The following is a 27910-nucleotide window of genomic DNA, read 5'->3' as shown; positions in this document are numbered from 1 at the left end:
GTTCAGGCAACAGCTCTACTAAGTACTGACCTAGACTTTGCCCAGTGGTTATATACTTGTGTAAGTATATCATGATCAATAGCTCAAATCCTTGTTCAGATAATGTGCAGCTCCTGAGGAGTTATCCTGTCTGTGTTAGAGTTAATGGAAGAGGTCTATCATCTGAGATAAAAGGTAAATGGCTTGCAATGGCGGTTCTAGGACCTTGTCAAGGGGGGAGCCGATGTCTAACACCCCCCAAGGAAGAGGGGGTTTCAGGGGTCCTCTCCTGGATTTTTTTTTTTTTTTTTTTAAAGCAGGTGACTTTCTTAAGCATTTTTTAACGTCTAGAACTGTATCCAAAAACCTCCGTTACTTTTTTAGGACAAAATGTATGTTTGGATATATTCTTCCAGGGTACAATGGAGGGGGGCTTTAGCTCCTGTAGCCTGCCCCTTTAAACCGCCACTGATGGCTCTGGTGCAAGTTGAAGGGATAGATGTATCTCTGATGCAACATTATCTGTCCAAACTTGGTGTATGTCTACTAAAAACTTGTTAGAAGAGTAATTTGGATATTTTTAGAAAATGAGAGGGGAAATGTTATGAAATTATGTTTTTCTTGAGTTGTACTCACATTAAAAGCTGTAAGTGAAAGTTTGGTTTTGTAACTCTAGTGTCCATTTATCTATATATTTAATACGCTAGGCATATTTTTGTCATAATTGTTTTGGAGCGGTGGTGCTACCGATCACCATGTTCAAGGTGTCGCTAGAAAGGTCTTAGCATGTAGTTTTGCCATAAAACAAAAAAAACTTTAGAATTCCATCAGGGCTCTGTCCCAGTGGCCTTCAAAGTTCCCATGTTATTCTTAGGGAGAAAATACCAGCTGTCACACTCCTCTGTATGAAGACTTTTGTGAAATCCAGTAGTGAATGTGTCAATTCAATCTTGTGACGTACTTTTTCACATTGAAACATACATCACTAGTTTACATGCCAGGTTCAAGTACCACGTGTTATACAGCACATTTAGTTTCCGGATAGGCCTCAGTACGGAGATTTGGGTTGGCCTTCCAGGGTTCGCGTCAAGATGTTACTCTCACACTCAGCCGTGCCGTCGCCTTGGATGAGGTTTACCGAGTCAGAGATCTCGATCATCTGGTTTATCACACAGATGTCACCGTAGTCCGGAATAATCCTCACGGACCGCTCACTGCCCCTTCCACCGCAGTGGGACGTGGTGGCCTTCCATGGACACTAGTCGCCACCCCCGAAATCGTTTTCTTGTTCAGCACCTGGGAATCCGGCTCATCGCACGGACCCCTGTCACTGTCGTTGTATGGGTATCCTGCTCTTTGCGGGGACACCTGTCGTTCCCATTGTGTCATATGGGTGTTCTGCTTGTTACAGGGACTCCTGTCTTCCTGTCACCTGAAGGTTCCTCGGATCATCCCTCTCGCTCCTCTCTCTAGCAAAGTAGGGGGCTCAGCTGATCCTGGACGTCTGCTGTTTGCTAACCCGAAAAAAGCTAGCCGGCGGCTTTCGTCTGCAGCCACCAAATAGACACTCAAACTTGTTGTTGTTGTGTTGACTGTAGGTTATGTTGTGTTTGTTTCACATGACAATGAGTTTTAACTTCAAGTTGGCGGTTTACATTACTCACACCGCATTTCCTCACGCCTTTGAAACGGATTATTGACCTAAGCCGCGATCTGCGGGTTTACTAAGTATAGAAAGGGTCGTCGAAGTACTAAGCCGGGTTGAGCCCTAGCTTGCAAAACACATCGCTGGTGAGTCAATAAGCTATAAAACTCTGTATAAGGTTTATACACGCTAATACAGAATTAATAACTCTCGTTCTGCACTTATTTATTACCAAACACAACGGTGTATCATGCCTATAATAACTAGAGAGGTTATAACTAAGGTTAGCCCTCTAACCTATAACCTTAGTTAGGAATTGTAGGCTATGCCTAGGGATAGGCTAGACAGATAAATAGGCTAGTTTGACCCCCCCCCCCCCCCTCAATATAGCCACGTTACAAACTAACATCTTTTTACGTTATTGGTTTTGAAAAAAATGTCTTGGACATAGGTATTTTGCTACAACCTTCGACCCTAAATGTCATTTGGTATAGTCTTTTTGGTAAAGTTTTATATTTAATGAAACAAATAAAATATGAAATTGTAACCACTAATTACAATAATGAGAGTAGAGTAGTAAATATTTCAATGATAAAGATGATTATTAAACAATGGAAACTTTAGGATAAAATGATCCACTTACTATCAGTATATTAGTAAAAGATTTAATTTTTTCTGAGTATCCAGGTTTGGTTGAAACCGGGGTAGGTTTTCTGCGTCATTACATGACAAAAATATCAGCACTTATAAATCCATCCTGTACAACAACATTTGATACAATTTATAATAACAGTAAACTATCTTTTAACCTATCAACTCACAATGGAATGTTATCTTAATCTAAGAAAAACTTAGGTTTTCACAATAGAAAACTTACAAGACCTAAAATAAAAATTGGAAAGCACCAAACTAAAATAAATAAATACTACTGACATCAACTAAATATATCAAATCTGATAGAACCATACACATAGTACTCATTGGTATTTTTTGTTTTTTTTGAAAATATGATTTTACCAGAAATAATTTACACTATCAAACTCTTTTTCATTCACTTTTTAGTTTTAATTTAAAAAAGTCTAGTAGCCGATTCTAGCGTTTGACAACATTTAAGTTTGTTTCAATGTAATTTTGTTTAACTAACAGCTGGTTTCAAACTGTCACTTAAATGTAAATGTTACATAATAAGTTGTTTACAAAAATACTGATTGTCGGAATTACATATCTTTACAATGTTACTAGATGAAGTTTTTTCTCACCATAATATTTGCGTTTTCAGGAGGTGTGTATTTTTTAACTATATATCCTAACCACTTACGAATAATCTAGTTTCGTAGTAAATATAAGTTTATGCTGTGGAAATTTGAACTCATGTTAGAGAAATATTTTTTTCAGAAAACTAATTGCTTAATTGAGTACCGGTAAGTTATAAGTGGTTTGCGTGTTGATATAGTTCTCTTTATGTTTGAATGTCTGTCCGTCAACATATTATTAAAATGTTGGTTAGTTATGGTTGTGTTGGCAAAGCCAGGTTATGCTGCTAGTCTCCTTTAACTCTTTGAGGTCGAATTGTTTTTCATTTTTTCGGCGAGTATAGGTTGCCATTCGTGCAGTCGGGAAAATGGCACCCGGCGACCTATCCTCACCATTCCACCGCAAAGATAAACTTTTTTAATTTTTGATTTTTTTATAGTATAGGTTGCTTTTTTTGAGCGGGTGGCAAATTATACTCGCCAGACTGGGTGTGTTAGCATCTTGGACTTAGGTGCTAGAGGAACGTGTTCGATTCCGCACAACCACAAAACATATGGGTTAGGACAGCTTTCCGAAAACGTATTTGTTCACCTCTGTTTCCTCCTCCTTTGAAAATGCTACAAGCGTAGAAAGTAAGAAAATAAACAAAAGTAGGAATTGTAACTAAACAAAATGTTTTAGTTAAACTCCTCAATTTCTAGATTACAAGCACAGCAAATAACTGTTAAGTATTAGGTGTATAGTGTTAATAGAGAAAGTTTTAATTTTTTTTAGGTTTATCAAAATAGAGAGATAATGTATTTGTTTGTTTTTTAACTGAAGATTAAGCCACTCCTACTACTTGACTATAATTTAGTCTTATCTCTAAACCTACAAGATCTTGACTCCATTCAAACAAGGTTTATCATAACATGGAACATAAATTTTCTTATTGCCGCCAGTTTTTTATAAGTTTTAAAGTTTAAATTTAATAATTCTATTAACCAATAAATAATTGTTAAACTATACAGTTACCGGTTTATCAATCACTTTAATAAAGCAAGATGTAGGCCTATTTCGTGAAATGTAGGCTTACTGGCCGTTATTTTGAAATCAATCTGTGCAAATTCCGCCTCGATATCATGATTTAATATAACCAATCCATCGTATTAAAAACTATAGTTAGATTGTTTTTTTACACATTTCTTTTTACAAGCATAAATTGAAATCTTATCTAATATAGGGAAATATTAATATATTTAATTTATAACATAATGACTGTCTTGACTGTTACGACGACAAATAAATTGAATTTTTAGACTACAAAAATCTAAGTGAAAATTGAGTTCTGAATTAATTGGAAAAAAAAAATTCATTAGAAACAACAAAAACCTAACACTAAGTTCTAAGTAACAATCACTAATAAAACTAAAGAAATAATTCTTATCACAATTTTGTTACAAACTTTTGATTTATAAAATAAACTATATCTAGGACTAAAACATAAACTAAATTCCTGTCACATTTAGCTACAATTACATCTGGAGTAGCACTGTACAGAAGACTTTGAGCGACAGTTAGTCAATTTGGGATCATTATTAGTTGCTATATATATTGCCTGTTATTCGTTTGATTTTGATTTGGCCTAGTGAAATAATAATTGTGTTTAATTAGGCGTCATTGAATTTTCATATTACACAGGGTGTCCCGGAACTCTCTACCAATATTTTAGGGCATTGCTCCTGGGTAAGAAACATACCTAAATATCATATTTAAATTGTCCGGAAGTCCTTAGTTACTCACACAGCCGCCATTTTGTTTTTTTCAGTTATACATTTTTTTCTAAAGAATGGTTTAACATACGAAATGGAAACTTTGCACAAACATTAATGACAACTAGACAAAGCTACAAAAAAATTATGAAGATTTTTCTAATTCATAAAACAAAATGGCGGCCATTTAAAATTTTTATAAAATCAACGGTTTTTGAGCTATTTAAGAAACAACATTTTAAATGGTCGCCATTTTGTTTTATGAATTAGAAAAATCTTCATAATTTTTTTGTAGCTTTGTCTAGTTGTCATTAATGTTTGTGCAAAGTTTCCATTCCGTATGTTTAACCATTCTTTAGAAAAAAATTAATAACTGGAAAAAACAAAATGGCGGCTGTGTGAGTAACTAAGGACTTCCGGACAATTTAAATATGATATTTAGGTATGTTTCTTATCCAGGAGCAATGCCCTAAAATATTGGTAGAGAGTTCCGGGACACCCTGTATATTCATTGTAAACATATGACTTCTTTTTGTTTAAAAATATTATTTTTTATATTGAGTTAAACAATTTTTTTAGACATTTTTAAAAGCTAGGTACCAATAATTATCAGGACAGTATTCAAACCATTGGTTATTTTTTTATTCACAAAGTTGCTATCTCCAGATGTTATTTATAGCTCGTGTCTTAAACAATCACAAAATATAATCACTTGAGAAAAACCTTTAGAAGTATTTAGATTTATGGTTATTAAAAGGCACATATTTTAAACAAATTACTAAATTGATAATATTTGACCTACGACCATTTTTTAAACTGGCTTTTTCAATTCAGTTCTAAAAATATAAAAGATTCACTTTACTGCATTGTTTACTTACTTAACCACATTTTTTTTACTTTACAGCACTAGTAATGGACCAATGAGGTTCAAGGATTGAGCGAAAAGAAGTAAAATTGTAATGCTTTTACAACTTATCAGCTATTACCTATTTAATGAGTCGTTATATCACTATCAGTGGGCAATGAGAGGTAATAAACATAAACATAACCTCTCTTAGAAGTTATGAGTAGTGATTGTTAGTATTTAAAAAACGATCGTAGGTAAAGTAGCACACAACTCGGGTAAATAGTCTTTATGCGATCGTTGCGTTAACTACTATTAAACCATTTTCATAAACACCCCCATGTGTTTTCTACAAACAGATGGAAAAAGCAAGGTTATGTTAACGAAGGGTAACATATTAGTGCTAAATATATCTATGACACTGGTTTTATGTTAATACTGTGCAGTAATAACTTAAAATATTAAATTAGTAATAATTATTCGCTGTAGAGCTTACCAGAGTGTGCGTTTATGGTCATTTGAGGATGCTTTGGTGCTTAAAAGTATGTGAACAAAAAACAATACATAGATATTTATAGATAGTAATATGATCAAGATTTGGATCAACATTTGATTAAAAATTGCATAGTTCACATGTTTAACCAAATCAAATATCCGATCTTTGAATTTTTTTGCAAGAAATGACAATGTTTCATATTGGTACAAAAGATGCTTACATTTATATTTCTAAAAATAATACTGAAAAACAATGAAACAAGCGATGAGTAAACAAATTTTAATGATTTATATACTTAAATGCACCCCTATCAATTATGTTGAGTATTTTTGCCATTGAGAATCATTTTACAAAGTAAAGTAAAATTTTTAAGAACAAAAAACAAAAACTATTGTAGTACGATCTAAGAAAATACTTCTCTAAAGAAGAAATGAGCCAACTTAACAGTCTCTACATTATTCAAAATAACACAATGTCTCTGCATCTACATTAGTTTTAAAGCAAAATGTTAATAGTCAGTCTTTTTAATAGTTAGTAGCTATTACCGTAACAATCCTACAGTTTGAGCCAGGTAGGGCAGTGGCAGTAGTAAGTCACATTTTCGCTAGTGAGTCATCGGACTGGTAGACATCTGGGTTCCAGCAAGTTTATCTCTTCCCAATTTCTTCCCGTTGACAACCATGACTAGCGGGTTATCTACTCTGATGCTCAAGTAGGAATATTTCTGTAACAAAATGTTGGATTACTAGTTGTTCTGCCCGTGCTTCGCCACGAGGAGAATACAACGGAATAATGTGGGTCTCAAAATCTACTATAAAAACAGTAACACACGAACCATGCTAATTATACAGGCAAATCTCAATCTATATATTAATTTGAAACTGTTTTTCTTTGTCATAGCTATTTTGAGAGAACGGCTGGGTGTAGAAACTCGGTAGAGGTGTCTAAAGAAAGGTCTTGGTCTGTAGATGAGCCATCAAAAGAGAAACATGGTGAATTCCCTCGGGGCTCTGCCCCAGTGGCCTTTAAATTCCTATCCCATGTTATTCTTATGGAGGAAAACAGGGTTTTTGTCATAGCTAATTTGAGAGAACGGCTGGGCGTAGAAACTTGGTAGGGGTATCTAAAGGTCTTGGTCTGTAGATGAGCCATCAAAAGAGGAACGAGGTAAATTCCCTTGGGGCTCTGCCCCAGAAGCCTTTAAAGTTGCCTCTACAGATTTGTTTACATTACGACCATCAAGACTGTATCCTGATATCTGATTGACTTACTCTGCTGCCGTAGGAGAAGCACACGTTGGTAACGTAAGGTTCAGGGATGGCCACTGAGTCACCGATGATAACGCCCTGACCTTCCGCTATGTTGTAAACAGTCACTGCGCACACATTCTTCTGCTTGTCTATCAGGCAGAACGTGCTGAAACCATACACTTCATTGTACAATACTGTTCCTATCAAATAAGGATAGAAGTGCAACAAAAATCGCTCTTGGAGGATAAAACTAAATTTGGAGAAATAATTCGTAGGTAAGATTTGTGCAAGATTAGGTGAAATACGGTAAAGTGGCAAGAAGCAGAAAGAATAAACTGTGGACGGTGGTAAAAAAGAAGAATAGCCTACAAAACAGAAATATATTGTAATGTTCCCAATGCACATTTAAAGGTACTATTTAAATATAGAGGTTGTGTTGGTAATGTAAGAATTACTCTTTCTGTATTGAAGCTTCAATCTACAGTTTCTCGGACGGAGAAACAGCACGTTAAACCACTCAGCCATTGGTCTGACTTGATGTTCTACCACAACAATACTGGTCAGCTTAAAGTCCAAGCGTAGCAATTCTAAACATGAATTCCAGATTGCAGCTCTCGTCAAAATAAAGTCTAGTTCACGTTGGTGACTTTGGACGCTAGGGTTGACAAAATTTTGTTGATCATATTTTATGATGAGTTCATAATTTGTACTTAACTTTTCGGTTATAAAACAAAAGGATAAGCTAGTGCTTATAATTAGATTGTTTCATTTTGTTAAACTAATCCTACTAATATTATAAATGAGAAAGTTTGGATGGATGGATGTATGGATGTATGTTTGTGACAAGTGAACGCGAAAAATACTGGTCGGATTGGGCTGAAATTTGGCATGATGATAGCTCACATTCCCGATTAACATATAGGCATATTCTTATTTCAAAAATCCTTTCGGGCTCCGCCCCAGTGGCTCTGGAGTTTCCCATGTTAACCTTATGAGAATTGGAATTATTGAATCTTAACAGCTGTTTCAATTAAACAAGTTGGTTCTGTTCTATGATGTTCAATAGCATGAAAGTTACAAGGATTACCAACAGGGTGCAGCACTATTATTTCTTTTACATTTATGACAACAGCTAATTTGCAACCAAAAGGTGAGTGAGCGTAGCGAACGAACTTCAACCTGGAGGCGAGTTAGCGTAGCGAACGAGCTAACCTGAAGGCAAGTGAGCGCAGCGAACCAGCTCCAACCTAAAGGTGAGTGAGCGTAGCGAACAAACTTCAACCAGGACGTGATTGAGCCATGCGAACGAGATAATCTTGAAAATTAAGAAGTTAAACGGGGCAAAGTCCGCGGGTTACAGCTAGTATTTACATAACTGAAAAAGCAAGAAACAAATTGGAAACAAAAACAGTACCCTTAAACAACAAAAAACAAACATTAAAATTGTCATAAGCTGATCTATAAGGATGACAAATCTACTATGGAAGTATGTTGAATCATTGACAAATGGATACTGAAAGTAGACTTTCCATTTACATGGAGCAGCCAGAGTTGCCAACTTTGGTTACGGTTTTATGTTGCTGACCAAGTGGATAGGTCAAACAAAACTAATGCATAATAAGTAATTCCATTTAAGGTTATCTGATAAAAAGATAGGGCATTTGTCAGGAATTATTAAGGAAATTGACAAGAAAGCGGGCTTATCTTTAAATAAGTCTATAGAGACACATAAAATAAAAGGTGGAGCATTTCTCCAGTGGTTGAAAAAAAATTCTACTTTTGTGGTGTTTATTTTATGTGTCTCTATATGGACTTATGATGAAGAGCTAAAAATACAAAATAGATTAAACCTAGCACAAAAAAGTTTTTCGGCCTATCACAAGTTACTAACTTCAAAAATAATATCCCACACCACCAAACTCAGGATTTATAAGACAATCATCAGACCAGTTCTCCTGTATGGTTCAGAAAATTGGATCTTAAGCAAGACATCAGAAAGGAAAGCTATTGTATTTGAGAACAAGATTTTGAGGAAAGTGTACGGACCGATTTTTGAGGATGGACAATGGAGATCAAGACATAATTGGGAACTAAGAAAATTATTTAAGGATCCAGATATTGTCGCTGAGGTACGGAGCAGAAGACTGAGATGGGCAGGGCATATTCTAAGAAAAGATGACAACTCCCTATCAAAGAACATCTTGAGGAATAACCCAGAAGGTAGAAGACCCCTTGGAAGACCGAAACTTAGATGGTTCGACCAAGTGGAGAAAGACCTGAGGAAGCTAGGGAGAAGGAAGGAAGATGCAAGAAGCAGAGACCTAAGGAGGCAGTGTGTTGGGGAGGCCAAGTACCATCTAGGGTACCAGTGGCCACAGCAGTAAGTAAGTAAGTAAGTATATGGACTTATAGGTCATTCCATTTTAGTTTGGCTTGGTAAAAAAGTTCTTGTGTTCAACAGAAATGAGTAATTTAGATCAGCACAATCTGTCGGTGGCTCACATCAACTACAATTTTGATTAACAAATTTGCGACAACTTTAACATAGGGATGGAATGTCTAGTTGTATCAATAGTCAATGATTACTCAAAAACTTTTCATACAAAGTAGCCAAAGATATAGCTCCATACGTAAATAAAAGATTGGTTACGTAAAGTATGGTTTTGTAATGTATGCAAAAGTATTATATCATCGATACCTAAATCAAAAAGGATAATTTTTTGTAAATTATTTTACCCTTATTTTGATTAAAGTAGGTTTTTAAGACTTTCTCATAGCGGGTGTTAGGGGGGTTTCTTGTGTGAATTAACGAAAGGCTAAGGTGATAGTGATATGATAAATGATAATCCGATATTTAACAACTCACAAAGGCACAATGTCCTCATTCCTCACGCTGCATATGACTTTTCCCAGAATAACGACCTCACAGTTTAGACCGGCCTTGAGGCTGGACAAAGGCTGCAGAGTTAGCTTGACTGTCTGGCCACCTGAGGTATATTGGCCTCCTTCATATGGACCCAACTGCTTGTCTTCTATGCTCTGCAACGGGACAATTGGTTAGAGAGGACGTGTCAAACTGTTAACCGCACAATCTACAATATAGACGGATAATGACAGTAAGTTATGGTTCTTAGAGATAACTTTCATAAGTTGTAAATCCATCAAAATTTTTTTTATCCTCGAACTGAAAAATATTGATCATCTCTAAGTATGTTTTTAGGGTTATGTTTTCAGGAAAAAGCATTTAGCTTGGATTAAATAAATATATAGGATGGAGAGGACACAGCTAACTCACCTGATGAAAGGTTGCAGACGAGTCAAAGAACACATAAAATCACTATTATGTGTGTGATTTTATGTGTTCTTTGACTGCAACCTTTCATCAGGTGAGTTAGCTGTGTCTTCTCCATCCTATATATTTATTTAATCCAAGCTAAGTATGTTTTTATTGATTTTAACATACCTTTCGACTCGCAATGGTAAATATATCGTGCGGCAAAAAAACTATCTATTTTCTGCCGTGAACAGTTTAGCGACAGGTCGTCTGAGAATGGTAGGGTTAGGCTTGTTGGAACCACTCAAAGAGTTCCCTACATTCTAAAACTATATATATTCCAGTCACAAAATTTTAGTTGTTTTAGGGGAAGAACTCCCTCGAAACTTGAACCGCCTAAATTTTGTGGACAGACTATAGTTTGTGTGTCAGAATATAAAAGATGCTACATTTTACAAAAAATTTTGTCTTTTTTTAGAGAAATTTGCATATTTGACAGAAATCAGTAAATTTACTTTACCACACTCTGTCGGTGGTACAATTAAAATACTTTTTTATTCTCACTTAGAGATGGAATGTACAGTTTCCATAGTATACTCACTTGCAGCAAAGACTGCAGTTTCTTGGCCTTCAGACGTCCCTTGGCTTGCAGCAGGTCCATGATGGAGTCTAGATACTGCAGCATCTGACGCAGGTTCTTGCTTGGAGTCTCCCAAGAAGGGTTCAACTCATATGCACGTGTGAACTCCATCAATGCACTGGGATACTCTTCCTCGTACTTTAGAGCCTGTAATTAAATTCAACGACCCCTTGAACTTAAACTTTCTAATACAAGGTAATTTTGAAAACGCAGCCCAAACTACAGCATTTTTTGTTGTTGTTGTTCTGTGTTTACAGATGGTTTTTATTTTATCAACATTTTTTCTTTTTTCTCGCTATTAATTTTTTTAATTAATTCATTTTTATGTGTAATGTTTGTGTATGTAGGCCTATGTGTTTTAAACTTCAAAACACACATGTATGGGGAAGACCAAGATCTTATACAGGGTGATTGAAAAGTCTGGGTACGGCTTAATATTTTAAAATATAATACAGATTGAACTACAATACTTGGTACAAAGTTACAGGGCATAAAACTCTATTTTAACACATATTCAGTGATCCAATAACTCTTCAGGGGGACGGCCCACAAGGAGTTGGAAGAAAATCTTAAATGGAAGCATAGGTCAATATGCACATCAAATTAAAGGTCTTTTTTAGTAGAATACAATGCCGCAAACCGTATATCAAAAGGTTGATCTTGCGCAAAATGGCAGATGTTCAAAGATTTCTTGAATCCGCCATTTTGAATCTTTGAACGACTGTCATTTTTTACTCAGGCATTCTTTTGAGCTTGAATTTACGGTATCGTAATCTACTAGTGAAGACCTTTAATTTGATGTGCATATCGACCTATGCTTACGTTAACAATTTTCTTCCGATTCCTAGGGCTGTGCCCCTGAGGAGTAAGCGTATAATAGCAATGTAAATTAAATGAATCTTTGAACAACTGTCATTTTGCGCAGGATCAACCTTTTGAAGTGCGGTTTGCGGCATTGTATTCTACTAAAAAAGACCTTTAATTTGATGTGCATATTGACCTATGCTTTCATTTAAGATTTTCTTCCGACTCCTTGTGGGCCGTCCCCCTGAAGAGTTATTGGATCACTGAATATGTGTTAAAATAGAGTTTTATGCCCTGTAACTTTGTACCAAGTATTGTAGCTCAATCTGCATTATATTTTAAAATATTAAGCCGTACCCAGACTTTTCAATCACCCTGTATAAGGACTGACGATAGTGATTTAATCGTTGAACTGCTTTTCCTATAAAGGATACAACAATCAATTCATGGATACAGATAATTTTACTTTTTTTGATTGCCGAATTAGTAGGGAATCACTGTTTACAGACGGAAGAAGCTTACATTTGGCAACCTTGCTTACCCTACTTGCTCCGATGCTTTCATGCGATTTGCAGCCTTGCTTAAAGTTTTGCTTATATTGGAATTTTCTGGGTTCTGGGTGTTAGGAAACCCTTAACCCTTAACCTGGGTGTTAGGGGACCCTTACTCTTTAAAATAAGCCTTTGTTACTGTAAAATCTAAATATTTTATAAATTGAAATAAGAAAACTTTGAATAGAACTCTGAGAAAGCAGGCTATATTTGATTAAATTTGATTCATTAAGTATATTAACATGATGATTAGGATTTTTAGTATTAATGCTTGGGCAAAAGAATGGAACTCTTCTTAAGAGACTTTGGATGACTTAAGGACTTGGATGACAGGGTGTCCTCCGACTTGGGCAAGCTCAAACTATGGTTTGACCACAACATACTATCCTTAAATGTGTCCAAGACCAAATGTCTGCCCATTTACTTTAGATGCGACAGTGGTCCGGGCCATAGAGTACTCAGGTTGCACGGCTGCGGGGGTCCATGGGCAGCGCCGTGCCATTGTGAAATCATTGAGCAAGTCGAAAATTACAAATACCTTGGGGTCATAATTGACTACAAACTTAGCTGGGCTCCACATGTTGATTACGTCAACAACGATCGTTTTAGGATTATCATAGACACAATATCATACTGAATAGTAGTTGGTCCATTACACTATAATTTTTCATCAAAGACAATTGGTAATAGATAAATGTCATAGAACTATGATAGTGTATTCCCAGCCTTATGGTCCTTTGTTATGGTCAATGACAATAGTTGGAATAGTCACTCAAAGAGTGCGCCAATTTCAAAATTCTCTTCTACTCTAATATTTGGTAATTTGGTGGGGCAGGTGTTAGAAAAAGATTATATAATGCTATATAAATAAAATTAGAATTTTGTCTGTACATTGCTCAGAATTAAATATTTTTTGGTTATTTTTACGTTTTATACATTAAAGAAGCAGAAACTAGTCTTATCTCTATTTCTGTCTGTCTGCAACACTCAAGATGGCATTTACGCTATCTTCTCCAGGAAAATGAGAGTACCTATCAAGATTGAAATAATTTTCATGTATTCACATGATTGGCGAGAGTGTCTTTAGCCATTAAAATATGGCCTCACTACTTTGTAAATAAAATGACGGACGTTCAAAAACCCAATTTTGTGCGTTTTCCCCCAGTTTCCTAAGATTTTTCCTAATGTTTATCACATACGTCATCTATGAAATAACAAAAAGCTGTTAGTTTGGATCAAGATTATTTTTTCTAGCCGTCACTGATATGTTTACATTATGTTGTTTACAAATACCGTAACCATTTCGGATCACGATTTGAAAGAAAATTCAAACCAAGTGAGATTAAACAAGTTTTTACTTAGATAACGGATTTAATTAATCGCAAGTGCAATATTGTGTAACGGTAAATTAAATTAAATAACTAGGCGTCATCCACGTCAGGAACCGGAGATTCTTTGTGCATCAAATTGTTCTTGAGTTTTGATAACCGGGAAAAAGACCACGAATCAGTGTTGTTTACGGCTGGGAAACTTACGGTACTTTTTTTAAATCATTGTCGCCAATAGCTTGCAAAAATTAGGTTTCCACTCATTGACGGCGCTTACTAATTTTATATGTACTTTGCTATGGTTAAACCGTAGAAGATTCCCAACTTAATTAATTTCTGTATTTTTGTGTGTATCTGTTGTTGACGCATTAATGTCTTTATTTCTCAGTGTTTCACGAAAAAGACAAGAGCACCTTTGTTAATGAAAATGTCAACCAGAATAAAGTGTTAAATTGTTAGGTTGAGGTAGTTAACCAGTGACTTCAACTGACTACACTATCCGTGCGTAGAACGGGAACACAGCTAGTCTAGAAAAAGAATTTTTAACACAGAGTATTAAAGGTCAACAAATCTTTTATAACATTTTTTATAGCTTTTATTTGCCTTTGTGATTCTTATTTAAACCATTATTGATTTATGTTGCCATGGATATTAAAAATAATAAATTCATTTAAACTTTGCAAACCGTTATTTCAACTGCACACTTTGTTAAAAGAATTGACTATATATAGGTACCTGGTGTAAACTAACGTGACCTTACATTTTGTTAACTTGATCAACCTGTAAGACAAGTAATTGGAAGTATGGATCTTGAATACATGGAGTTGGAAGATATGGAATTTGAAGTCATGGAGTTGGACGATATGGAATTTGAAGACATGGAGGTGGATGATATGGAATTTGAAGACATGGAGGTGGGAGATATGGAATTTGAAGACATGGAGGTGGAAGGTATGGAATTTGAGGACATGGAGCTGGAAGATGTGTAATAGAAGACATGGAGTTGGAAGATGTGGAATAGAAGACATGGAGTTGGAAGATATGGAATTTGAAGAAAACCAAGATGGCGGATCTCATAATTGTAAACTCAATAAACTGCCAGTCAGGGAATACTTGGCCTCAACATAATTCCAACTCATCACTATACGTCACAGCCAAACTAGGTGACGCAGACTGAGGCAATAACACTGCTGACGACACAATTTGACGACACAGCTGGTAGACGTCAACACTGCTGACTCTGTAACTGACGTCACAGCTGACAAGACGTGAGAATTATATTAAAACCTGGTCCTGTGACAGCTGCAAATCAGATCAAAATGTTAATCAAATTGAAAGTTTAAAATCAAAGATCCATGACCTGTCATCAGAGGAGAATTTTGATCCAAATGAATCATTGACTCTGGCTGCTGAATTAGGCAATGCTTTGTTGGCAGAAAATAATCAACTGAAACAGCAGATTTACGAAATTAAACAAGGGAAATCCCACAACGAACTAGAATTCGAAGACAAACTTAATCTGGCTGAGGAGGCTATGAAGGACCTAAAAGAAAGAAATAAAAAACTACACTCTGAAGTAACATTCCTTCAGAATAAACTTGAAACTGAACGAAAACTAAAAGAAGACATCATTAAGCAAGCAGAGGTCGAAAGCGACAGCTACATGAGACAAATTAAAGATCTGTCATCCCAGAACACCTCATTAAAAAATAAAATAAAAATCTCTAATCAAGAATATAGCAAACCAACACAACAAGAAAATAGCAAACCAACACAACAAGAATACAAAAATGCAGAGAACACACAAGTTAAATTATTAGAAAATAAATTACGGGTACTTCAAAAAGAAAATCTACATCTAATGGAAGCCATTCAACCATGTCCCTCACCAGATCAGAATCTCACAATGGAAATCAGAAGATTAAACAATCATGTTGAGACAATTGAACGTACATTCACCGAGGAATTACAGTCTTACAGAGAGATAATAAAAGTACTTCAAAATGAAATAGAAAGCTCAAATACAAGAAACGCAAAACTGAGTAATGATACTCAACTCACACAGGAAAACCAATTTCAAACCCCAAAAAAGCTCACAAAACCTGGATCTAAAGTTGTTCCTAAATCGGTCACTGTTAAGAACAGTTTTGCACCACTTGAAACTGTGGAAATTAATGTCCAGCAAGAACTAAAACGGTCATATTTGCAAAAAAATAAGGTCATTTCTAAATCACAAAGAAATAACAAGACCAAAGATGGAAAGCTTCGGATTGAGGGAAAGAAGAATCAGCAACGTAAATTGACTTTTTTCTGTGACAGCCATGGAAGAGACTTCGCAAACTTGTTAAAAAAGAAAGTTTATCCTGATACTCTGGTGCATGGTCACATAATTCCTGGAGGACCTCTTCAAACAGTTATTGCGGCTGTAGAAAACACGCCGATAACTAAAGATTACACGAAGGAGGATTGGATTGTACTTGTTGCAGGAGCAAATGATGTGGCAAATATTTCAGATGCACCAGATGAAAACTTTACTAATTGTAAACTTGTTGGAAAAGGTTGCAGAAGAACTTTATCGTACAAATGTCATCTTGGCGACCATCCCTTACAGATATGATTTGATAAATGAATGCAAAAAGAATGAGATTATTAGAGAAATAAATTTGCATATAAGGAATATGGCCATGAAGTATGGAAATGTACAAATCTTGGATCTGTACATGTTAGAGATACAACACCACACAAGAAGAGGCTTCCATATGAGCAGGAGTGGAAAACGTCACGTCAGCAAACTTGTACACCAAATATTGTCAACCAATCTCAACACCAGGGAAAAAACACATGTATACCTACTTCAATTGTTGTCGACAAACCCAACTTAATTCCTAAAAGAAGAACTGGGAATAGCAAAATACAAATTATAAATGCTGAAATGGACGATGTGATCAAGCACTTTAGAAACGACCTAACAATTGGATTTGCACACTTCATTTGTGATGACAGACATATGGGTGCTAAAGTGGCTGTTGTCTTCCGCAAGAATTTTGGCCAACCACTCCCGCTGGACCGTTTATCAAAACACTTAGCTTGTCAAAAGATACCTAATGGTTCAAAAGTGTACAGCTTGATAACTAAAGCTAGATACTTTGATAAACCTTTCCCAGAAGACTATAGTACAGCTTTCAAACATCTCCATGAGCAATTCAAAACCCAAAGATTGAACACACTATTTTGCTCGGCGATTGGCTGTGTCAGGGATCTTGTTCATCCTCAAACATTTGCAAGGCACATAGTGAACTTCCAGAAGAAGACTGGAGCCACTGTTCACATGGTCTCTTACGAACGGCAATCAGCGAGAAGACCTCTTTGGAAGGGACTATCACTACAGGCTTCATCTCTGCTCCATCTGCAACGAACACAGCCCAACCCCAACCCTCGCTAGAGATCAACTCCACCTCAATGCCATCTTGTTCATCCTCAAACATTTACAAGGCACATAGTGAACTTCCAGAAGACGACTGGAGCCACTGTTAACATAGTCACTTACGAACAGCAAGCAGCGAGAAGACCTCTTTGGAAGGGACTATCACACCAACAGTTCTTGCTTACCCTGAAGACCAAAATTGAAGATGAATATGACACTGAGTGTCCTATCACTACAGGCTTCATCTCTGCTCCTTCTGCAACGAACACAGCCCAACCCCAACCCTCGCTAGAGATCAACTCCACCTCAATGCCATCTTGTTCATCCTCAAGCATTTGCAAGGCACATAGTGAACTTCCAGAAGACGACTGGAGCCACTGTTCACATAGTCTCTTACGAACAGCAAGCAGCGAGAAGACCTCTTTGGAAGGGACTATCACACCAACAGTTCTAGCTTACCTTGAAGACCAACATTGAAGATGAATATGACACTGAGTGTCCTATCACTACAGGCTTCATCTCTGCTCCATCTGCAACGAACACAGCCCAACCCCAACCCTCGCTACAGATCAACTCCACCTCAATGCCATCTTGTTCATCCTCAAGCATTTGCAAGGCACATAGTGAACTTCCAGAAGACGACTGGACCACTGTTCAAATAGTCTCTTACGAACAGCAAGCAGCGAGAAGACCTCTTTGGATGGGACTATCACAACAGTTCTTGCTTACCTTGAAGACCAGAATTGAAGATGAATATGACACTGAGTGTTCTATCACTACAGCCTTCATCTCTGCTCCATCTGCAACGAACACAGCCCAACCCCAACCCTCGCTAGAGATCAACTCCACCTCAATGCCATCTTGTTCATCCTCAAACATTTGCAAGGCACATAGTGAACTTCCAGAAGACGACTGGAGCCACTGTTCACATAGTCTCTTACGAACAGCAAGCAGCGAGAAGGCCTCTTTGGAAGGGACTATCACACCAACAGTTCTTGCTTACCTTGAAGACCAAAATTGAAGATAAATATGACACTGAGTGTCCTATCACTACAGGCTTCATCTCTGCTCCATCTGCAACGAACACAGCCCAACCCCAACCCCCGCTACAGATCAACTCCACCTCAATTGAGGATTTGTTCATCCTCAAGCATTTGCAAGGCACATAGTGAACTTCCAGAAGACGACTGGAGCCACTGTTCACATAGTCTCTTACGAACAGCAAGCAACGAGAAGACCTCTTTGGAAGGGACTATCACACCAACAGTTCTCGCTTACCTTGATGACCAAAATTGAAGATGAATATGACACTGAGTGTCCTATCACTACAGGCTTCATCTCTGCTCCATCTGCAACGAACACAGCCCAATCCCAACCCTCGCTAGAGATCAACTCCACCTCAATGCCATCTTGTTCATCCTCAAGCATTTGCAAGGCACATAGTGAACTTCCAGAAGACGACTGGAGCCACTGTTAGTTCTCGCTTACCTTGATGACCAAAATTGAAGATTAATATGACACTGAGTGTCCTGTCACTACAGGCTTCATCTCTTCTCCATCTGCAACGAACACAGCCCAACCCCAACCCTCGCTAGAGATCAACTCCACCTCAATGCCATCTTGTTCATCCTCAAGCATTTGCAAGGCACATAGTGAACTTTCAGAAGACGACTGGAGCCACTGTTCACATAGTCTCTTACGAACAGCAAGCAACGAGAAGTCCTCTTTGGAAGGGACTATCACACCAACAGTTCTCGCTTACCTTGATGACCAAAAGTGAAGATGAATATGACACTGAGTGTCCTATCACTACAGGCTTCATCTCTGCTCCATCTGCAACGAACACAGCCCAACCCCAACCCTCGCTAGAGATCAACTCCACCTCAATGCCATCTTGTTCATCCTCAAGCATTTGCAAGGCACATAGTGAACTTCCAGAAGACGACTGGAGCCACTGTTCACATAGTCTCTTACGAACAGCAAGCAACGAGAAGACCTCTTTGGAAGGGACTATCACACCAACAGTTCTCGCTTACCTTGATGACCAAAATTGAAGATGAATATGACACTGAGTGTCCTATCACTACAGGCTTCATCTCTGCTCCATCTGCAACGAACACAGCCCAACCCCAACCCTCGCTAGAGATCAACTCCACCTCAATGCCATCTTGTTCATCCTCAAGCATTTGCAAGGCACATAGTGAACTTCCAGAAGACGACTGGAGCCACTGTTCACATAGTCTCTTACGAACAGCAAGCAACGAGAAGACCTCTTTGGAAGGGACTATCACACCAACAGTTCTCGCTTACCTTGATGACCAAAATTGAAGATTAATATGACACTGAGTGTCCTGTCACTACAGGCTTCATCTCTTCTCCATCTGCAACGAACACAGCCCAACCCCAACCCTCGCTAGAGATCAACTCCACCTCAATGCCATCTTGTTCATCCTCAAGCATTTGCAAGGCACATAGTGAACTTTCAGAAGACGACTGGAGCCACTGTTCACATAGTCTCTTACGAACAGCAAGCAACGAGAAGACCTCTTTGGAAGGGACTATCACACCAACAGTTCTCGCTTACCTTGATGACCAAAATTGAAGATGAATATGACACTGAGTGTCCTATCACTACAGGCTTCATCTCTGCTCCATCTGCAACGAACACAGCCCAACCCCAACCCTCGCTAGAGATCAACTCCACCTCAATGCCATCTTGTTCATCCTCAAGCATTTGCAAGGCACATAGTGAACTTCCAGAAGACGACTGGAGCCACTGTTCACATAGTCTCTTACGAACAGCAAGCAGCGAGAAGACCTCTTTGGAAGGGACTATCACACCAACAGTTCTTGCTTACCTTGAAGACCAAAATTGAAGAAGAATATGACACTGAGTGTCCCATCACTACAGGCTTCATCTCTGCTCCATCTGCAACGAACACAGCTCAACCCCAACCCTCACTAGAGATCAATTCCACCTCAATGCCATCTTGTTCATCCTCAAGCATTTGCAAGGCACATAGTGAACTTCCAGAAGACGACTGGAGCCACTGTTAACATAGTCACTTACGAACAGCAAGCAGCGAGAAGACCTCTTTGGAAGGGACTATCACACCAACAGTTCTTGCTTACCCTGAAGACCAAAATTGAAGATGAATATGACACTGAGTGTCCTATCACTACAGGCTTCATCTCTGCTCCATCTGCAACGAACACAGCCCAACCCCAACCCTCGCTAGAGATCAACTCCACCTCAATGCCATCTTGTTCATCCTCAAGCATTTGCAAGGCACATAGTGAACTTCCAGAAGACGACTGGAGCCACTCTTCACAAAGTCTCTTACGAACAGCAAGCAACGAGAACACAGCCCAACCCCAACCCTCGCTAGAGATCAACTCCACCTCAATGCCATCTCCTCCTCAAACAGCCAATGATGAAAATCTACAGCTGACCCAAGCACAGACAACACCTAACAGCCCACTCTTAACTCCTGGTCATCAACAGTACAGTGAAGTGGTGAAAAGTGTAGAAAAAAGCAGAGTAAGAGTGAAAGTGAACCTCAATCACCTGACACTCCACCATCCCTGCCAAGTCCTTTGCATTTTAATTTTTTTAAATAAATTTCGACAAGGTTGATAACAATTCTGCTAATTCTTTTTCTCATCATTATAATAATGATTGTATTTTAAATTGTAGACCTAACGATAAGTCGCAAATTAACCAAGAATTTAAGGATCTAGATTTAACTAAAATTGATTTTCAAAATGAAAAAATAAATTCTATTACAATTTTTCATCAAAACATCCAACATTTGGAATCCAGAAAAGCATCTTTAGAAATAGTATTAGAACAAATAAAACCAAATATAGTTGTGTTAACAGAACATGGTATGAAACAATTTGGATTAGAAAGATTTAACCTGAATAATTTCTATATCACATCTAGCTATAGTCGGTCTACTACCTCAGGAGGGGGTGTTGTAATTTCTTTCAAGAGAGGGTTTGAATTCAAAGGCTCTAACTCTGAAAAAAATAGAGGATCTAACAGAGGATAAGCTTTTCGAATGCTGCATGGCTAAATATAAAATCAATAAATGGTCTTTTGTACTTGTAGGAGTTTATAGAAAACCTCAACTTCAAAATTTGTATTTCTTAGCTAGGTTAGACAAGTTAATAAAAATTTTATCTGATTTAAAGGATGTAAGACATTTTGTTATTGCAGGTGATTTCAATTTAAATGTTTTGAAGTATACTCCTGAAATTCAACATTTTAAAAACATTCTAAAGAGCCATAGTGTTCATTACCTGGTGGATTTTCCCACAAGGGTCACAGCAAATACTTCAACTGCTATTGATAACATTTTGACAAACATATACAAATCACTTTCTCATGTAACTGGTATTGTAATAGCCCTTTCAGACCATGATGGTCAGATCTTGGAGTTAACTATTCCCGGAAATAAAGATTTTGTAAATAGCTACGTGTACATTGAACAAAGAGATATTTCTGTAAATAATATGAATGTTTTTAATAATATCTTATCACAAGAGAATTGGATCCCTGTATACATGGCTAAAGTAAAAGATAAGTTTAAATCAGTGTTGGGAAGTAGCGCGCTACAAGTAGCGACGCTACAGTAGCGCGCTACTTTTTTTGTAGCGTTAGCTGTAGCTACGCTACTTTTAAGATTTTGTAGCTTTAGCTGTAGCTAGCTACATTTTTAAAGTAGTTGTAGCGGAATTTTAGCTACTTTTCTCGCTACATTAACATTGTTTGAGGTAGTGATTTTTATCATAACCTCAACCTTACGTGAAACCTTTCAAACTGATATTTAAAAAAATAGGCTGACTTCATACAGCTGGTTGCAGCCGTTTCATTCCCTATACAACGTTGTGTGGACATGGAGGCCATTAAATGAGTGTTGTCCACATTTTTGCCTCTCATTTCCTTAATTTACTACTCTATGATTACTGTCAGATAAAATAAAATCACTAGATGCAGACGACTTTTAAACGTTACCGCCGTTACCGGTGAAAAGAGAAGTTATTGAATGCTTGCAAGTGATTGACAGGGTAATTAGTAATCAATTTAGTTTCTTTATTATATCGATAATGATTCAACTTGGGGTTTAATGGAAACCAACACTAAACCTCAAAATAATGAGAAAGCTGGTCTATCAACCTTTGCTTCAGCTGTTGATTGTGGTTCATCACCACAAGCCCTTCCTTGGTTAGATTACGAAGATTTTTCAAAGGTTTACTAAATTAACAAAGAGGAAATTACCTGATGTGACTTAAGATAGGCCTAGACTAAATGATAATTGTAACGAAAAAATCTCCATAGGCTATAACATGAAACTTACATTGAACAAATAGCATAGTTTGCTCCTACTAACAGCTCTTTGTATAGGACTATTCCTAGGCTATGCTATGGTTTAAGACGAATACCAAGTTCCAAGTTCAATTATTAGGAATATATCTGTTTAGTCCTTGCAAGGACAAGCCTACCATAGCCAACTTGTTACATAGCCAAGTAGGCCTACATGTTATTTTTACTTTACAAATTTCAACATGTTTAAATTAAAAGCCGATTTCAGGATAGGTTGCTTTTTGCTGTTGCTGATTACTGTTTTCTGTACCAACTAGGTTGAAGCACAATTTTCCCTATGCATAATGACAATAAAGGACGATTTCTTGACATTAAAAAGTGTTATAGAACAAGTAACTTATCACTATGGTTAAAAGTTACAGCAATGTCGTTTTTAACATTAAAAGTAAAGAAAGGCAATAAACTCCAATTTCAGTAGGCTAGGCTCTGTAACACAAACAAGTATTTTTAAATAATCGTTTTACAGTTTTATTGGTCTTAATTGTTTATATAAGACATATATAAATGAATCTATATTAAAGAAATAAAATGAGCTTTTAAAATATAGTTTCGTTGTATGTCCTTTGAACTTAATGAAATTTACATATAAGATGCTTAAAAATAATGAAATCTTTAAAATAAGTACTAAATATGATGGGAAACCCAACTATTTGGTTCTGTTGTTGTAATGTTAGGTACATAGTGCCAACAAATTAAACACAATCCAGGAATAATTCGTTTTCCAAGTAATGTTAGATACAATCATTGACTATACCTGTAGGTATATATAGTCAATGATACAATACTGACATTTTTTGTTTAAATGTTTGTTTTATAAAAATGTAGTTGCAATTAACTTTTCATTTACCTAATGTGCGTGGAATAAAAAGTAACGTTTTTTTAAAAGTAGCTAAAATTGTAGCTATAGCTACATTTCATTGTAGCTGTAGTTGTAGCTAGCTACTTTTTCGGAACTGTAGCTGTAGCTGTAGCTAAGCTACTTTTTGGGAAATGTAGCAGTAGTTGTAGCTAGCTACATTTTAAAAGTAGCTTCCCCAACACTGGTTTAAATTGTTTAATAGTATTTTCCAATATAACTTTAACTTTGATTTAGTGTTTCCTAAAAAGAGGGTGAAAAAATATTTGACTAAAAGTAAATTTAATTGGATAAACCAAGATTTATTAACAAAACAAAAAGATATTGTTGAGCTTACAAAACAAGCAAAACTGTTTGGTAATGTAGAAATTATGAATCATTGTAAACTCTGAAATGCAAATCATAAAAGTAGATTGATCAAGGCAAAGAAAACTTTTTACGATTAACTTATAAATAAATCAGAAAATGTTAGTAAGAAAACATGGGAGATAATTAATTTTGAAACTGGTAATAAATCTAAATGTATTAAGGATTCTCCTCATGAAATTAGAATTAACGATAAGGTGATATCAGACCCTCTGAGCATCTCAAACGGTTTTAACAATTTTACTTTATTGAGGTAAAAGAGAATTTGATCAATAGTGCCCCAAGTAATATTAAATCTAAAGACGATCAAAATATAACTAGCCATCATGATCAAATAAATATTAAAATTCCTTTCATATGTATCAGATGTAGGCCAGTAGATGAAGATGAGATAGAAAAAATAATTTCAACTTTAAAAAATAAGTCATCTAGTGGTCATGACGAAGTACCCTTAAAACTAATCAAATTCATAGGGAAATCACTGTTAAAACCACTCGTGCATTTAATAAACAGTTCATTAATAACCGGTATTTTCCCTGACTGCTTAAAAATGTCTAGAGTAATACCTATTTACAAAAAAGGTGAAAGGAATGAAATCGGTAATTATCGCCCTGTATCAGTTTTGCCATCTATATGAAAAATATACGAATGTGTAATGTATAATCGATTGGTTGATCATTTGCATAATAAAAAAATCTTTGACAAACAAAGGCATGGTTTTCGTAAGGGTAAATCTACTACTACTGCTCTTTTACATTTTTCAGAAACTATTATTGATGCTGTTGACAAAGGAAATGACGTAGTTGGTATTTTTATGTATTTATCAAAAGCATTCGAAAGCATATCTCACGAAGTTCTTTTACATAAATTAAAATCTTAAGGTATTTTTAACACTACTTTAAATTGGTTTAGGTCATATCTTTCAGAAAGAATGCAATATGTAGAAATAATGTCAAAAAAAACATACACTAACCAGGTATAGATCAGATAATTTAACTATTAAACATGGAGTTCCTCAAGGCTCCATTCTGGGGCTTTTATTATTTTTGTGTTATGTCCAAGGAATGCCTTCAATTAAAAAAAATAAAAACGGGTATATATGTTCTTAGAAAAATGTCTTTGTTATGTAGTCTTGACACTTTAAAAACTATTTATTTCGCACATATCCACTCTCACATATCTTATGGTGTAGTTGTTTATGGTGGTACGAGTAAAGGCAACTTAGATACAATCTTGATATTTCAGAAGGAAGCTTTGAGAATTATATTAAATCTAGAAGACGAAGCATCAGTGAAAAATAAATTTTCTGAGCTTAATATTTTGACAGTTTATGGCCAATATATCCTTGAATGTATAATGTGTGTTAGAAATAAATATAATGAATTAGATCTGCGCAGTAGTATACATTCTCATAATACTAGACATAAGAACGATTTAAACTTAACCCAACATAGGCTTAGTTTTTTAAATAAAAAAGCTACTCATTTTGGCTCTAAATGTTTAAATCATTTACCTGAAAATTTAAAAAGCAAAATTAATAACCAAAACTTTAAGTGTCTGGTTAAAAATTACTTGTTAAAAAAAGCTGTTATTCAAAGGAAGAATTTTTCCATTCTAGTTGATTATTTGAGATGTTCAGAGGTATATGTAAATGTATATACTTCATGTAATTTAACTTAGCATATACAAATTTTTAAGTATTGTTAGTATTTAAGTATTGTCTATGTAGTGTATACAATAATAATGTACCATAATGTTGCCATTTTTACGATATTTAGATTTGTGTTAGAAAGAGTTGGCAATATGTTTTGCATTTGTGTCCTGACTGCGATCAGGCGACTGTGACGTCATATCGTATGATTTCAATAAAGCTCCCGGATTGGCTACAACCCATCACGCCACTATTCCCTCCACGTTTAACCGCCGTTCCAAAAGTTTCCTTGCTGACCAGTCCTCAAGATTCCAACAAACCGTAAACATGTAGTCGGCCGGGTTTTATTTAATTCCCCAAATGGTGTTTTTATTTCTAGTCATTGCACCCCAAACGTTCCAGTGGCGACGAGGATGGGATAGTGGCGTGATGGGTTGTAGCCAATCCGGGAGCTTTATTGAAATCATACGATATGACGTCACAGTCGCCTGATCGCAGTCAGGACACAAATGCAAAACATATTGCCAACTCTTTCTAACACAAATCTAAATATCGTAAAAATGGCAACATTATGGTACATTATTATTGTATACACTACATTTCCTCCCCTTTAAGTTTAAAATATTTTTTTCTTAAAATACGCAATTTTATCAACACATCAAACCAATTAAATAATCATTAAGTAGCCTAAAACAAAAACACTTTTATAAAACAATATTGTATGACTCAATCAAATAATACAAAACAATAAACATTAAAACAAAACAACCTTGATAAAATTGGAAACAAAACACAGAAATAAATATTTTAAACTTAAAGGGGAGGAAATGTAGTGTATACAATAATAATGTACCATAATGTTGCCATTTTTACGATATTTAGATTTGTGTTAGAAAGAGTTGGCAATATGTTTTGCATTTGTGCCAAGAAAAATATAAATTACCACATCTATTACCATTATATATTACCACATCTGCCAAAGTAGTCATAAATAAATTGAGACCTATGTTTGCAAGGTTTGGAATTCCGGAACAGTGTGTCACAGACAATGGCCCTCCTTTTACATCCTGTGAATTTAGCAAGTTTCTTAAAGCTAATGGGGTTAGGCATACGCTGACACCACCTTACTTTCCCGCTAGTAATGGCCAGGCGGAAAATGCTGTAAAAACAGTAAAGAAAAGAATAAGAGGGGCTTTGTTTTCAAATCAAAATCCAGACTTAGCTTTAAGTAGATTTTTGTTGGCATATCGAAATGCAGTACATAATACAACCAATGAAACTCCAGCCAAACTAATGTTCGGTAGAGTATTGCGAACTACATTAGATTTGATACGTCCTTCTGTTAGTAAAACGGTTTCGTCAAACCAAAACAAACAAATTGTAAACAAAGGGGGAAGTCAAACTAGAGAACTGTCAATAGGACAGCCTGTTTTAGTCCGTGATTACAGGGGAAGAAATAAATGGACACAAGGTGTAGTGATTAAAATGTCAAGTCCTGTATCTTATTTAGTAAAATTAGACTCAGGTATTGTATGGAAACGCCATATTGACCAGCTGGTCGGGTTAAACACTAATGTAAATTTGAACGATCAACGGAATGATATTACTAGAGAGGTAGTGTTGCCTCCAGCTGAACATATGTTTGACCAGGATGTTGGTAGCAATGCTCAGTCAGCTGGTCGAGCTTCACCCATGAGACCGGAAATGCCGAGTACACCTCGTACTCCAGGACGTAGTAAACGTAGTAGTACGCGCTCATCGCTTACTCCACCGGACGTGACCTTTACATCACCTGTACGATCAGCTGATCGACCCAAACAAGCATCGCCATTGAGGCGATCTGCCAGAGAAATAAAACCTCCTGAAAGGTTGAATTTGTAAATATTTATTTCTGTGTTTTGTTTCCAATTTTATCAAGGTTGTTTTGTTTTAATGTTTATTGTTTTGTATTATTTGATTGAGTCATACAATATTGTTTTATAAAAGTGTTTTTGTTTTAGGCTACTTAATGATTATTTAATTGGTTTGATGTGTTGATAAAATTGCGTATTTTAAGAAAAAAATATTTTAAACTTAAAGGGGAGGAAATGTAGTGTATACAATAATAATGTACCATAATGTTGCCATTTTTACGATATTTAGATTTGTGTTAGAAAGAGTTGGCAATATGTTTTGCATTTGTGTCCTGACTGCGATCAGGCGACTGTGACGTCATATCGTATGATTTCAATAAAGCTCCCGGATTGGCTACAACCCATCACGCCACTATTCCCTCCACGTTTAACCGCCGTTCCAAAAGTTTCCTTGCTGACCAGTCCTCAAGATTCCAACAAACCGTAAACATGTAGTCGGCCGGGTTTTATTTAATTCCCCAAATGGTGTTTTTATTTCTAGTCATTGCACCCCAA

The 27910-nt window shown here is 36.3% G+C and overlaps 1 protein-coding gene across 1 annotated transcript in view; it reads right to left on the bottom strand.

Moving 5' to 3' along the window:
* Positions 1 to 5077: 5077 nt before the first annotated feature.
* The window catches only part of LOC128985538 (tetratricopeptide repeat protein 5-like), a 38273-nt gene continuing 15440 nt past the window's right edge, over positions 5078 to 27910 (bottom strand). Inside the window, exons 7-10 of the mRNA XM_054405126.1 lie at positions 11095 to 11280; positions 10086 to 10258; positions 7241 to 7385; positions 5078 to 6693 (exon numbers count right to left, since the gene is read on the bottom strand). Coding sequence (XP_054261101.1) covers positions 6574 to 6693; positions 7241 to 7385; positions 10086 to 10258; positions 11095 to 11280 — 624 coding nt within the window. The 3' untranslated portion in view covers positions 5078 to 6573. The remainder of the gene's footprint in view (positions 6694 to 7240; positions 7386 to 10085; positions 10259 to 11094; positions 11281 to 27910) is intronic.

The sequence above is a fragment of the Macrosteles quadrilineatus genome, unplaced genomic scaffold (assembly GCF_028750875.1).
Source record: "Macrosteles quadrilineatus isolate MER2022 unplaced genomic scaffold, UCM_ALF_1.0 Scaffold_2__2_contigs__length_208266976, whole genome shotgun sequence".
NCBI classification, from domain to species: Eukaryota; Metazoa; Arthropoda; class Insecta; order Hemiptera; family Cicadellidae; genus Macrosteles; species Macrosteles quadrilineatus.
Note: the sequence above shows the minus strand (reverse complement) of the source record. Positions and strands in the feature narration are given on the sequence as shown.